Raw genomic sequence first — 15355 nt, forward strand, 5'->3', positions numbered from 1 at the left:
TTCAAGTAAAAAGTAATGGCAATTTATATTTTTTTTTCTTTTGCCAATTTCCATTAATAAAAAGATTATGGACTCAAGAAAGAATGCAAATTACAAAGACCTAAAAATGGAAGAGTGTTGCAACTGTACATAAAAATTGAAAAAAGCGCAAAATAAATGATGACTCAGAGGAATCGCAACACCTAAAAACACGACTATCTAATGCACTACACTACACTACACTACACTACACATCCATTTTTAACCAGCGATTTCTCATAAGGCATTGCCTGCAAAAATTTCACCTATCCCACACCGCCTGGTGCACGGGAGGCCTGTGCCTTAACCACTGCACCATCTCCCGGTCGATCGAGCCCTTGTTCAACGCAGCATCTAGCGTTGGACCCCCCACGAATTTCAACAAGCTCTTGAACGACCATATCCGGTCCTTCGGCCAAGGCCTCTGGGGCTGCTTATCCTGCCACGACAGAAACAGAAGATTTGTGTTTCAACCATAAACGTTTAGCGAGGGAGTCTCGTGTGAGGCTGTCTTATGAATAAAAGGAACACATCGGACTCACCATGATAGAGAGCATAAACTTCACCGTCCTTGGACCATAGACGTGCTGGCGTGATGGGTTTTGGGCTTTTGCATAGAAAGAGCCAACGTCGGGTAAAGACAAGCAGCCTCGGCTTGCTTTGACCAGGACGGCATCTGGTTCGGCGTTTTGATTGTACCAAAACATTAGCTGTCCTAAACAATATGTCTCACTGTACGTTTTGCAGTATTCGTGAACGCCAGAACCCAACTTATCAGCATACTTCGGACCAAGGTCGAGCGAAGTGATGTAAACAGGCGGGGAAGTTACTTTCTTGTATTCCTGCAAGATGTAAATGAAATCAAAAGAAAGGAAAAAGGCACTACTTAAATTTAAATGGTTCATTGTGCTGAAGTAACTCACTCTAATCCTAAAAAAGTACTTTGTATGAGCATATATGTGTATCAAGTCCGCAGCAGCATCGTGCCGACTCTTATACGTACAAGGAAGGTTTCGCACCTCATCCCTCAACCTGAAACGGGTAAATCCATTATATTATATCAAAAAAGGCAAGTGTTTCGAGCTTGATATAATTTGCCTCGCTTACCATAATAAAGACTTCCGAAGCTTCGTCTCTGGGTAATCAGAACCAGAAGGATCATGAGCATTGATCTTGACCTTGAGATCTCTCAACGCAACATCTTCTGTATGAGGAGCCATGGATTGAATAAGTTCCTCCACTAACGACCCTTCTCCTCTCCAGAGGAATGAAACAGCTTCTTCAGAGCTAAGCCTTTCAAGCGGAGGTGGGGCATTCTTTGGGTCGCCAAAAACATATCGCATGACATATCTCACCTGCATGAATTTGGCACGAAACTTTGTAAACTCAAGCGTCCATCCAATAAAACATTATAAACTTAGTCCCGTCCACCCAACTCCTATGACTAATCATCAATTCTTCTCTAGGCTCTTTGTGGAATGAAGACAGAAAGAAGGAATCAACTCTACCTTGTCGATAGTAAGAGCCAAATTCTGGAGCCTCTGATTGTACACACCCTCCGCCTATAATAATTAAAAGTACATTAATGAGGGACACGTAAAAATCTATATAGTTCTAAGATATTAAACACAGCAGAAACAAGTAAATGTAAGAAATTGAAAGACAGTTGGCGGATTTATACCTGAATTTCAGCGTCGGTCCTTTCAAGCTCCATGTTTACTTCGGCAAAGAACCTCTTCTTTTCCTCTATATTGTGCTTAAGAATCTCCTTAGGAAGTTGCATCCTTTCAAAATTTATAAATCTCACCTAATATAAGAGATTCAATTGTCAACAGGCGAACTCAAAACCTTTCATTTTAGCAAAAATCTAAAGAGAAGAAAGCATACCAAGCGAGCTGTGTAGGCAATCAGCCAATCAGGTAACCCACCAAGCAAACAACTACCAAGTCCAGCTTTACCCAGCTCAATATAATCTTCCTCGGTCACCGAATCCAGTTCACAAGCCTCTAGCAGCAACCGGTGCCGATCAAGTAGCCCATGATGCTCTTTCAGGACCTAACATCCAAAATAATCAGGTTTAGTCCAGCAACCCAAGCCATAGCCAGAAAATAAGAAAACAAAATACATTAGGGAAGTAATGATACTTATAAGGATGAAAGCTATCAACTTGATGAAACTAATCAAATTCTATACCTTTTGGAAAGCCCCTTCACCCGTCAGATTCAGATAACTCCCACGGCAAACCTGGTTTCCACATAAACAAACTGAAGCTTCGTACTCTTCCTTACTCTGCAGAATTTAATTGTTACCCACTAAATAAGAAGAAAAGAATTAAAAGTCTTATACAAAGCTATTGCTTTTCAATTCACTGACCTCGGTAACAGAATTATAGTCAAAAGTAATCTCTTCGCCATAAGCAATTGGTCTTACAGAATAGATACCAATTTGGTACTGGCCATCAACAGCAGTGACCCTGTTGTCACGGTTAGTGATATATCAATAATCCCTTAAAAATAAAACCCTAATGCACTATAAAGTTATTTGTTTCCTTTTTAACATAATATTACTTAGCATTCAAGAAACACACAAGATTTATGTTGAGGAAATAATACTTATTAACTGCTCAGTGCTCAAGTAGAGAGGATAATGTATAACAACCGATTACATACTTTGCTTCACAGTTAGGTCTGCAGGAGTGACAAATCCGACTTGCATAGTTTGCCTTGTGCATTGCATCAACAACTACTAAATCATACCCATCAGCATCACCCTGCAAAAGAAGATTTAGAATAAACCCAAGATTCAATGGATCAAGACTCAAGAGAGGTGGGCAGATACAGAAAATAAGAAATACGGTGTTATTGAAAGTGCCTGAGGTGCACGATATAAACGAAGTTCCACAAATGCAAGATACCTTCGGCCTCTCAAGATATATGTTATAGAACTCTGGGGCAGGATCATTACTGTTCTTTTGCAAGGCACGGATACCATCTTGTTTTTCAAACCATTTCCAAGTAGGATAAACCTATGAGCAAAAGAAGTAAAAAGTCATCAAAATAAGAACAAGGGCATAATAAGAAGCTTGTGTGCAGGGTTACTGGCATAACAATGAGAAATAAAGATTCATTGCCCAAGTTAATATGATGGAAATATTGGTGAAACATATTTTAATTATTGTACAAAGTCCACTAGTACCAATTGTTGATTTAAGCACATAAGGAATTATAGTGAACTCCCGGAGCTATTAAGAAAAAATAAGAGTATTGACAAATACAATACATTACAACTGGCGACCGCTGCCAGTAGGAAGGATGATGTATCAGGATGAAGCATTACCTCTCCCAGAAATTCAACAACAAAGTCATCTTCAGTGAAACCACCTTCCTTGTTACACACTACTCCAAGACCCTGGCAAAAAACAAGTACCATCAGAAGACATAGACTAAGAGAGTGAAAACAACACATACACATGCTATCCAAAACAACTTAACAATCTATAATACAAACATGAGTTGCTGCGGCTGACCTTTCTATAAGCAACATAGTTGTCCTCTGGGCGACCATCAATGGCCTTCAGCATAAACTGGCAAATACGCAGGAATCTTCTGTCACCATTTTCATTAGCAGTGACTAGTATCTCTTCAAATACAGGCTTCAAAGGATACACCATAGGAGTGTTCCCAGTACCAGTAAAGTTCCTGGCTTGCTTGTTAAGAGTACGAAGGAGAACTTCTTCAATGAACAGATGCTTTTCGACAAGCGACCAATCTGATTCATCCGGCATTGAATCAAGAAGAAGATTATGAGTGTATGGATCGATACCATAAACTTCTTGTTCTAAGACCTCACCCCCCAGGGATTTCCTGGGTTTGTAATCCTTCACCTCAGGAATTTCCATATCAGACTCCTCAGTGCCATTTCTCTGTGCAAAAAGCTTCTCATCATAGTCTTCAGGTAAAGAAACCTGCATTTTCCTTCTCACTTCCTCCTCATCCGCTACAATGACATAGTGATCAATAACTTCATACTTCCTTGTGACAGGAGGTACAAGACCAGCCTTTGTCATGCGAGCACCCCATTCGCGCTCATCAGCATAGGGATCATGCCCATCATCAAGTGTAAAGAATGTATCCCCTCTAGATTCTTTGATAGCACCTCCTGATGGTGATTCCAAGTCACTTTCCGTATCAGATGCAGTACTCTCACTTTCTGTGATACTTGCATTGGAAGACCTATCCATGTCATCAGATGTGTCACTTCCCGAGTCCAAAGATTTTTTGTATAGTTTGGATAGTCGCTTTCTTATTTCCCTATCAGAAGCACGGTCTCCAGAATCGTAAAGTCCATTCATGAACACATTGCCATTGCTTCTGTATGAATGTTTCCTCTCAGACCCTTTATTCAGGTTCTTCTTATATTTTGAGGAAGCATATGAAAAGCCAGGAGGCGAATCCTCTTTCCAGGATCTCATCACATCATCTCTTGTATATTCTACCTTTGAACCCTTATCCAAACTTGTAGTTAGTTGAATAAATAATGTTATAATATGTTTCATGTCTCTGGCATCAACCCGAGTTTTAGCCCTGGAATGACAGGTCAACATAAGCCTCAATTAAACAACAATAATAAAGACAGCATAAGTATAACAATTAGCTTGAACATGGCAGAAGTTAGAGTTCCTTTTCCTCATTAGTTGACAACATATACCAAATTTCATAGGAAATATAAACTATTCATGAATCAATCAAGCGATACAAGTAATAAAGTTATGTTTCAGCCACAAAATAATGATGATTACCTGCCTCGTATGCTACACAACTTTCTTTGAACCCCCAAGAAATCAAAGTTGTGCAGAGTAAAGGTGAATATAAATGATTGTTTAACATGACTTACTTAATTGCATCCCTGCACATACGACTGATGTCATCTTTGATAGCGTTCAATCCACGTCTTGTATAATACCCATTTCTTATTTTTCGCTCAATATCTGCGACCTGAAGAAGATCTCAAAATTATATACCATCCAATCGTATCAAGTACCAACAGAAAAACATAGATAAACAGAAAAATAACCAGAGATAAGCATAATCAATACCTTGGGCTCAAATATCTCGATGGAATTCTCGTTCATAATGTCTCGTAGACTTGTAGCAACATATTCCTCCATTCTCCTAAACCCATTTCCAGCCTTCTTAATAGCCAAACGCCTCAATTGAGCATCCCTAGAGAGGATGGATGAAGACTTTCGGGCATCAAAGAGCTTGGACCGTTTATACAAGCTTCGCCGGAATAATTGGTTTGCAGAGTCCCTCTTATCTGAGCTTTCTAAATACTCTTTCAGTCCACTGGATTCATCCATATGATTAGAAGCGGATTGGTTCCTATCGAATAGGTGATTAAGGCTCCGAATTTTCAAATGGGCATTCCGGTTCCTGACCCAGTTGATATTAGGAAACTTCGAAACCAAATCTTCGAACTGGGTGCAACCTCTAATATCTATAATTGACACAAAAGGTAATGACTGAAGAACTTCCTCGAGCATACCAGAAGTAATGCCAGTACAACCACGTAATATTAAGGAAGTTATCTGTTCTTCCTTGTAATCATTCTGCCGAATACAACATGAGTCAGACTTGCAACATTTAAAATTCAATCCAAAGTATAGGGAAAGAAATAGAGGTAAAATATATGCATAATTGAATAAAAATTACCAATATCTTCAAGATGGTGGAATCGGAGCAGTTGGGTCCAATGGCACAAAAGTCAATCTGTCTAGAAATATCTTTGTAATACTTGACAACTGATCGCCAATGCTTGCAAGTCAAGGCAGCATAAAACAGAGACTTAACATCAGCTCTAAGAAAATGAAATATACGGGATAGAATATTGCCATCAAGCAGATCCCAGCTTCCCCTCTCTAGTTCAGAATCAACTTCATCTCCCTTTCTGTACGAAACATCAGCACATAACTCATCAAATTCACAATGACTGTTGTGAAGACTTAGCACATCGTCATCCGTCTCGAACTCCTCTTCAATCCCATTTATCCTAGCCCTTTTGCTTGCGCGGAAGTGATCTGCAACATTAGTTCAGAAGAGATTTTCATAAAGTTTTATCATAGACATAGCAATGTACATGCAAATAACAGTAATATAGGTCAGGTGCTTCCACCATGATATGTTTTTTCAGATCTACCGAAGGGGAAAAGCTAAACATATAAAGAATAAAAACAAGTGGTGGAAGTTGATAGTTAACTTTTTAGGTCTTCCTCATGAACCTGTTTGGGGGGTTATTTTTCCCTCTTAGAGAAAGTACAGCAAATAAAGAAATAATAAAACATTGAGCCAAAGCAAAATATATTGAGTGGTCAGTACCAGAATTGTAGATATTTTTCTCAATCTCTTTCTTTGGCTGTCTGGCACTTATCCAAGGGTTAAGCACTTCATTAATGGCAGCTGCAAACTCCCGGCTCTTGTATGATTTCATAACCAATTCATGAAGCCTTCCTCGAGTGTATCCAATAAATTGGGGATGTAGGCAATGGAATCTATTGACTGCTATCTGGTCTCCATCCAATGCACCACCACTTGCTTCTGAAAGTGAAGTTAAACTAGTTGCAGCCTCCTCGTGCTTTACATTTCTAGAAGGCTCAGATGAGACGGTCACTGGAACCCAAATTTTATCTTGTTTTCTGAATACACTGGTGTGGTTCCGGATGACACCTTGATCTGCCAGTTTCTGAAGCTCTGAGAATGGTAGAGGTCCTCGTTCATGTCCAGCGCCATCAAGGAAGTACCAATCTCCCAGATGCAATTTCAATTCATCAAGCTTGTAAAGACAATCCTTTGGCATACTGACAATTGCACTATCCTTACTAGATTCACGTGAGTCTTGTTCATGGGAACTCTTACAGGGATCATCTTCAGGTGATTGCTTTAAATCACCACTTGTGGAATATGGCCGTGAAGACCTTGAAGAGAATCTTTCTTTTCTAGCTTTCACCCGGGATTCAGATACAAATGAACCATGGTCCTTTACCACACAAGCATTTATCCTAATTACTGGAAGCATCAGTCCTCTGACCCCCTTGGGAATGAGAGGCTTATTTTGGGTTGGTCTGCTTACAGCGCTGGGGTCATTCAACTCATCAGGAGAGGTGAAAGCCCATGGAGGCAAGTCAAGTCTTCGACCCTGAGAAGGATGGTACAACTCATCCTTTTGCTCCCACCTGGGGTCTTCACAACCAGACTTGGGCATCTGACACAAGGGATAGCCATCATTGAGAACAAACCTTCTCTTCCAAGATCTATCTAGAGTAGTTTCATCACTTCTCTTCCAATCACATCCCCTGCACACCCATTGGCTGAAGAAACTTTCGCCAGTATCATTATAATCCGGTGCATTATCCCCTTCCAAGGATGAAAGTCCAGCAGGTCTTGATTCTTCAGCTTTTATAATTTGAAGTTCAGAACCACTATCTTCAAAATGCTCATCCAAATCCTTTTGGTTCCCTGTAAAACCTATCAATGCCAAAATTCCTCGAGTTACAAGCACATACACGAAGTTTTGCTTCATCAAGAGGTAAGAATTAACTAATAATGGGGTATAAATTAAAAATGTTTTAGGGTTTAGGGATTCAAGAATTAAGGTATTCTCACAATCACAGAAAGATATTCTAATCCACTCAAAGTTATGAATTCCAAATTCATTCTTCAACCCAGATAAGTAATGTAGGAGGAACTGTACAGAACAGAGCAGCTGCCCAGAACAAAGTATGAGATAGAAACTGAGCAGATATAGAATGTAAATCCAAATGTCTGAAGTGAGCATGCAACATGAAATAAAGCCACTCCTAGAAATAAGCAAACAAAACAATTTTGGAGCACCATATAGACTGCACAGAAACAGCATTTAGTATACATTCAAGAAATCAAATAAAATACCTAGTGATTTCCACCATTTTTCCCAGTCCTCATGCTCTGATGAAATTGGCAGCAGTTCTGCAAGAAACACATAGAGCATTCATCAGATGAAAAGCATAACTACCAAATAGATACATAAACTTCAGCTTTCAAGTAGAAAAAACAGAGACTATATGCTAAACTTAAATCTTATGCAAGTCGCAATACCACATGCAATAAAGATTTTATGTTAAACTTTGGGATATTGGTCCCAAAAATCATTAACTTTCCCAAAATCTGCTATTTCCCATAAACTATAAAAGTGGTACGAAAAACCACAAAGTTTGGGGGAACATGGTTTTTTCCAAACCGGGCTCAATTTTAAAATTTTCCGGAAAAATACGATTTACGGACAATAGTTAAGTTTGCGTGTGCACAACATAAATTTAAAACCTTATGACGTTGTTTCCTTTCCTAGTTTTTTCAATAAATCTAAAAATTTGGCTGACAAATCGTAGTTTGAAGCTTCCTAGGTTAGAATACTTTGAATCTGGAAAATGGAAATAGTCTGCATGTTTGGGAAAATATTCTGCAAACTTGAGGAAATGGTTGATATACTATTTTGTTTCTTAAATGTTCTAATTTTAACCCTAGGGTTTTACACACCATACGCCACGTAAAGAGAAGTAGTGACAACTAGGATTAATATATCATGTAATCCAGCTGGATCTAATTCTGACCCGCCATGGGAAAAAAAACAACCGACACCTAAGTTTGTAGTTTTTTGTACCACTTTTATAGTTTATGGGAAATTGTAGATTTGGAGAAAGTTAATCGTTTCAGAGACCAAAATCCCTTAAACTTCTTATATAGGAACAAAAATTGTTTTATTTTATATCATGAATTTTTCAGCCCAGATTGGAAAGGGGTAAAAAATTTAATATAACACCAGTTGACCTTACACAACCATTTTATTTAAAAACGTGTGGAGAGAAACAATTAATGAGAGGAACCACATAAGACATGTTCATACCTGCAAGCATCTCAACTTCCTTTCCCGGAATTAGAGTGACGCCCTCTAGCAGTACTCCAACTCTGTCATCGATGTGAGAATCTTCTACAGGCTTGGAAATAACCAATATGTCCTCAGAGCAGATTTTTGGATTTGAAGAAGAGACCGGCAATTCTTCATTAGTGGATATCTCGTTTCCATTATCTGCCAATAGATTACCAGGAGCCTCAGGAGGACAGACAAGTTGAGTAACTGTATCTGGAACAACAGAATGGAAGTTCACAGAAACCAACGGAGAAACCGCTTTTTCAACAGTTACCCACCTGTCACTTTCCATATGTTTGATCAAATGGTCAGATACAAGATAGCCCTCTTCAACTAGTGTTTTGAGATCAGACAACTTGGAAGGCCCATGTCCGACGCCAAAGTGGTCCAAGTAATACCACTTTCCTGCAACTGCATTTGCCACTTGCGGGACATGAGGCGGAGTGTTGCAGATGTCCATGTCTTCTTCCATTGATGCTCCTTCTTCTGAAATTCCATTTTCTTGAGACAATTCAACATTTTTAAGCAAGGGACTCTGAGATAACTCTTCATGGTCACACGAAGGCCCGGAAACTTTATTTGCGACGACATTTCTGTTATCTACATTTCCTCTATCTGGTGATTTTTTACCAAAAATCTGCGATTCCCTTCCAACAGAATCTTTCGCCTGATTATGCTTTCCTTCTTGCCCTTTGCTACCATAATGACCAGGGCGCTTCTCCCCAGCTGCAGGTTTTCGATTCGTTTCCCTGTGGTCAGCGTACCTACCTCTATCACGCGGTGACCTCTCCAGCAAAGCTGGAGATCGATCCCTACCATCCCGATTGCGACCATGATTTCGAGGGGAGGGTTCCACATGAGCAGGACTGCGGCCCCTGTTATCAAAATGACGACTACGATCATAAGGTGAGGTGCCACGTAGGGCTGGGCTGTGATCCCGGTTATCATGGTTGTGGGTCCGGTCATGAGGGGACCGCTCAGAATGATGGGGACTGTCATTGTGCCTGTAGTGAGCTGCTGTTCTAGATGACTCCATATACCTAGAAGGATGCCTTTCAGATTGATTATTTCGAGATGAAGAAGAAGAAGAAGAAGAAGCAGTCTTGTATGGTCTCTCCGTAGACCTACCGGAGTAGTGGTCAGACGGGAAACCAGGTCGACTGCTGTCGTCTGAAAGCTTCCTATTTTTCAATCCAGAATAGTCGTCATAGTCAACTCGATACTTCCGCTCATTACTATCAAAATCACTGCCATGCCGCTTGAAGCGATTACTGAAGGAATAGTCTCTTCCATGGCTCTTATTATTGGTGAAATCATTCTTCAAATAGCTTTCTTCACCAATTATTTTGGAGCTGATTTTGGGGGTTTTCTCAGCTTCATATCTGGAATTAAATTTCCTCAAATTCTGAACACTCCCGCCACTTCCGCCGAGTTCTTTCTCACTCGAATACTTACCTGAAGAAGGCGACGTCCAATCGCGCTCGCGGCCACCTTTCCATCCTTTCTCTCTAGCAGAAGGAGGAGACCAATCGGATTCACGATCAACCCTCCATCCCCTTTCCCTAGCAGGAAGGGACGCCCATTCGAGCTCATTTTTCCTTCCTTTTTCCTTCGCAGCATCAAATCTCCGCCCTTTCGAGTAACCAAAATCACTAATTTTATTTGCAGCATCACTTCTACACCACCTATCAGGGACAAATTCCCCCTTTTCCAGCTCCTCCTTCGACGAACTCCAATCGCTATTCTCCCATTCGCCACCACCTTTACGCCACTTCCCGGGGACATACTCACCCTTCTCAACCTCACTCTTGATCTCGTACCTTCTCACCAGCTTCTCAGGAACAAACTCCCCATTCTCAAAGGGAAGCGTCCCAAGCTCGCCCTCCTCCACTTCGTTGTCATTCGAAAGATCATCACTGCCATTCTTCTCAGCAGCAACTTCTTTACTACTATTCAAACTGTCGAAATTGCTCGTTGCCAGCTCGGCTCCCTTGTTCTTTTTCGGCTTCATCTTCCTGTTCACTTTAGCCAGCTTGACTGAAGCCTTGGAAACGGAATTGAGCTTTGTGTTGCCATTGCCATTGCCGCAAATAGCGAACTTCTCCATAATATGCTGTGAAGAGACACATGCAACACCTCCATCGCCCATGGAATGTCCCAAAATCAATCTTCAGCTCGAGAAAAACACGCGCAATGCAAGCATTAATCCTCTTCTTCTCCAGGGCTGTCAATGCTCATACTGATATAAAACCTCGCTAATTCTCCTCCCTCGAAATCCACCTGCTAAAATAAAGCATAAATCAATCCAAAAAACACAAATTCACTTTACCACAATCCAAACAGGCACGAGCAAATTACCGAGGAAATGCGGAAGGGTTTTTCAATTAAACGGAATTACAATCCCGCGAATTGAAACAATACCACGGAAAACGGTTTGGAATTACCAGAATCCGGAAAATGGAATTGGGGAGGGAAATGGTGGTCGTGGCTAGGGTTTTGAATCTGGGGACTTGCGAGTTGGAATTCCGGCAGCAGAGGTGAGGTGAGATCGGAGAAGAAGGCGAGTCGAGTGAGTGGACTCGGTGATTAAGAGATTTGAGAGAATTGCAGAAATGAATCGATTGATGAGAGGAAGAATAGCTGAGAAGACGAATCTCTGTAAATTGATTGAATTTTTTTTTTTTGCTCTGATTTTTTTTTGGTTTGTTAAAACAAGTTGAAGCTTGGGCTTTCGCGATTGGCCCGCCGATGTATTATAATATATATCTGAATAAAAATAGAGTTTTTTATTTTAATTTTATTCGAAATTTTAGTACTCCATATATTTTGGTTAATGATATTAGTGAAACGGGAGAAGCTTTTGTAATTACGTGCTTACCTCATTGTTTCTTCCCTTTTCTTTTAATTAAAATTCAAAATTTGGATAAGTATATTTTATAAACTCCATATTAGTAATACTGATATTTTATAAGAGGGAACTTCATTTTTGGTCTACGAACTTTGTCAAAATATCATTTTAGATCCGTGAACTTTAAAAATACCATTTAGGTCCCATGAACTTTGAGTTAGTATCATTTGAGGTACTTTTTACTATTTCCAAGTTATTTTGGACGAAAATATCCTCAATACCTTAAAGTGTATATATTTTTAATAAATTTATCATATACTCATATTTTTTTATAAATATCTTTACAATATATTTTTGACAAATTTTCTAAATATAATTTAACATTAAATATTATCACTTAATTTTATGACATGCAAGTAAAATTGCTTCTTCAATTTTTTATATTAATTTTTTTAAAAAATTGAATAAAGAACTTTCTTTAATAATAAAAAATTGAGTACTAACTCAAAGTTCACGGACCTAAAATGATATTTTCAAAGTCCACATACCTAAAATGATACTTTGGCAAAATTCGTGGACCAATAATGATGTTCCCTCATTTTATAAATATTGTGGAGTAATTCATCAAAAATCATCATAATTCATAATTATTTTAAGTTTGTGATAGCACCACATAATTTTATAAGTTTCTTCTTATTTTGGTAATTACTAATTTTATGAAATTTTTGTAGATACAAAACAATTTACTATATTTGTTAGTATCATTATATACCTTTTAAAAAACTAAAAATTTAATTACATGATAATATTGGTAAATCACATAACATATCAGAAGTTATAAAATAAAAAATACTTTGAAATAATAATGTGATGTGTTCGTTATAGATGTTGGTATTTGTAGAAATCAACTACTTGTGGAAAACAAAACATCATACTCCGTATTACTTATAATCCAATTCTTTCAAAAATATTTGAATATTAGTATATTATTGGAAAAAAACAGTTTTTTAAATATAATATAAATATTATTAAATTTTATTGCGTTTGACCCCATAAATTTTATATTTTGGGTCCGTCATTGATAATAAGGTCAAAACTTATAAATTATGACTAATCTAACTGACATAAGACTCAAAAGTTAAGAACTTAAGACTATAATCTTACATACTCACAGCTTAAGATTAATCTTATATGATATTGTCTCAATATTAAGTACTCCCTCAATAAAATTTCCAATATGGAAAATTTCCTCAATAAAATTTCCAAAGATATGAAAAATCAATAATGAAAAATTGTGGCACTAAACAAAAATATACGCTAATGAAACAAACACTCGGCATTTTCATGCTCTATTCATACAAATCTACAAATTTGCAGCAATTCTTTTTGCAAAAATGTCAGAGAACATATCCCAGTTGGACTTGGATCCCCTGCAGCAATACTTCTTCTCTTCTGTCAAAATCATGAATCTCTGATCGTTGTACATATTCCAATGCTTAAAGATCCCACAAAAATGGTTCCTTCACACACTCCTGTCTCACAGTTGGTTGAGTTCAGTTTAAAATCGACTTAAAAAAGCATTCTTTAACAAATTCGAGAAAACGGGTCTGATTTTTGTCTCTTCCCTCATTTCCGTTTTCCTCAAATCTCAACCCTTTTTTTTGTCCTTTAATTGGTTTTGCTTTGGGTAGATTCCAAAAGGGTGTAATGATTTGAGGAGGAGTTTTCATATTTTGTGTTTGATGGGGTACGGACTAAACAAGCCCAACAGCAGTGACGGCCCATCAGCCCAAAGCCCAAGGAAGAGTATGAGTTCGGCATTACCAAAGAGTTCGGCCTCAGCCTACAGCTCGGTAAAAGCCAACCAATCAAGCTCTGCTCTCCAGTCGGCACCAAGCTCTCGGATCGGCAACCAAAGCAGTTCGGTCTCAGTAAGAGTTCGGCCTCAGCCTACAGCTCGGCAAAAGCCAACCAATCAAGCTCTGCTCTTAGGTCGGCATCAAGCTCTACTCTCAGATCGGCAACCAAAGCAGTTCGGTCTCAGTTTTCGACCGAACAAGGAGTTAGTGGACCCATGCAGGATTTCCACGACTTCCAACATACCCACTACCACGTGGCGTCAACTCAGGCCACGATCTTAGGCCATGACCTACACGACCTCCACGACCTAGAGTGATGATGTAAGCCACGATCTTAGTTCAATGTATAAATAGAACTTAGATCTGGTAGAAAGGGGTTAGAATCTCTCTAGAGAAATAATCATATAGCAAGTCTGTGTTGTAAGCTGTAATTCGCAGATCAAGCAATACAAACCTGCCCCCATTTCTCCCCGTGGACGTAGATTTACCTCAGTAAATCGAACCACGTAAAATTCTCTGTGTCGTAATTTATTTTTACGAGCATTCATCATCATCAAAAATTCGCGGAATCATCACTGGCGCCGTCTGTGGGAAACAGAGAACCAAATTTGTGATAAAGCGAATTTTTGACCATTTTTTCAACCCAAAAAATGCATACCAGATCGCAGAGTACCCGTATTCCTGCCCGTGAGAACCAGGAGGAAGCCAATCCATCCCATAGGTCTGGAAAACAGCCTAGGGATAAATCCACCACCAGTTCTCATGGTGGAGGAACAAGCCGCTCCAAAAGCCGTCACACCGAGTCTCCCCAGCAGCCCGATTTGAACGAGGCTGTCAAGCTGTTTTTGGCTGAAAAGCAGGAGGAATTCTTAACCTTCCTGCAGAGAAGCCAAAAGCAGCCGGAAGCGAAAACGGCGGATTCTCCCTCTCCCTCCATACGAGACAGTCACTACCGCAGTAGTGTCATGTCTTCCAGAAGAAAGAATCCTCGGTACCGGAATCACAGGAGAACTCCATCTCCTCCATACCGAAGAAATGTCGGGTTCGCCATGTACGGAGCATTGAGGACTCCGTTCTCGGACGATATTACCCGAACTTCCCTACCACAGGACTACCGAACTCCGTCGATAACCTATGACGGACTCGTGGATCCTCATGATTTCTTGGGACGCTATCAATATAACATGGCGAACCAGGGTCTCAACGAGGTCCACATGTGCAAGCTGTTTCCCGAGCTGCTTATCGGGAACGCAAGAAGGTGGTTCGATAGCCTCCCCCAAGGCAGCATTAGATCCTACCGAGATCTAATGGATGCTTTCCACAGGAGGTTCTTTCAGAAAGCGGAAGCCCGAAGCACTTCGGCTCAGCTGCTTTCTATACGTCAAGGTCGCGACGAAAAGATCAGCGATTTTATGACGAGATTCCACAAGGAATGCCTACAAGTAGATAATCTCAATGATCTACTTGTCATTTCGGCATTCCAAAATGGAATCCTGCCCGGAGCTCTCTACAGAAAGCTCGTGGAGTGCGGTCCGCAAACAGCTCAAGAGATGTGGGACATTGCGGACAAGTTTTCTCGTGCCGATGAGGCAGACCGTCGAAAACGGTCTTTAGACAGCTCATCTGGAGAAGACAAAAAGAAGCCCGGTCATAGCGATCAGAGGCATCCTCG

General features: G+C 39.8%; 1 protein-coding gene across 3 annotated transcripts; it reads right to left on the reverse strand.

Moving 5' to 3' along the window:
- Positions 1-11696, reverse strand: LOC121759322 (histone-lysine N-methyltransferase ATXR3-like). Of its 3 annotated transcripts, none has more exons than XM_042154864.1 (20): positions 11421-11696; positions 8953-11259; positions 7962-8018; positions 6393-7538; positions 5730-6094; positions 5114-5626; positions 4912-5012; positions 3545-4601; positions 3355-3426; positions 2933-3043; positions 2688-2788; positions 2392-2491; positions 2212-2307; positions 1906-2073; positions 1700-1825; positions 1527-1580; positions 1126-1373; positions 942-1050; positions 561-860; positions 1-457 (listed from the first exon to the last, which is right to left on the reverse strand). In XM_042154864.1, exons 2-20 carry the CDS (start codon positions 11123-11125, stop codon positions 281-283), a joined length of 7074 nt encoding a protein of 2357 aa, XP_042010798.1. In that variant the 5' UTR covers positions 11126-11259; positions 11421-11696; the 3' UTR covers positions 1-280. The 3 variants fall into 3 exon arrangements, with proteins under 3 accessions (XP_042010798.1, XP_042010796.1, XP_042010797.1); XM_042154862.1 differs by having other exon boundaries at positions 8953-11256; positions 11335-11696; XM_042154863.1 differs by having other exon boundaries at positions 11335-11696.
- Positions 11697-15355: the final 3659 nt, after the last annotated feature.

The sequence above is a fragment of the Salvia splendens genome, chromosome 12 (genome assembly GCF_004379255.2).
Source record: "Salvia splendens isolate huo1 chromosome 12, SspV2, whole genome shotgun sequence".
NCBI lineage: Eukaryota > Viridiplantae > Streptophyta > Magnoliopsida > Lamiales > Lamiaceae > Salvia > Salvia splendens.

Bases quoted from the DNA above. Each gene is read 5' to 3' on its own strand.
- LOC121759322 (XM_042154864.1), bottom strand. From the start codon at position 11,125: ATGGGCGATGGAGGTGTTGCATGTGTCTCTTCACAGCATATTATGGAG. The intron at 3,044-3,354 runs GTAATGCTTCAT...TTTTGCTCATAG, and splicing joins TTGTTGAATTTCTGGGAGAG to GTTTATCCTACTTGGAAATG. The intron at 1,051-1,125 runs GTAAGCGAGGCA...TACCCGTTTCAG, and splicing joins CTTCGGAAGTCTTTATTATG to GTTGAGGGATGAGGTGCGAA.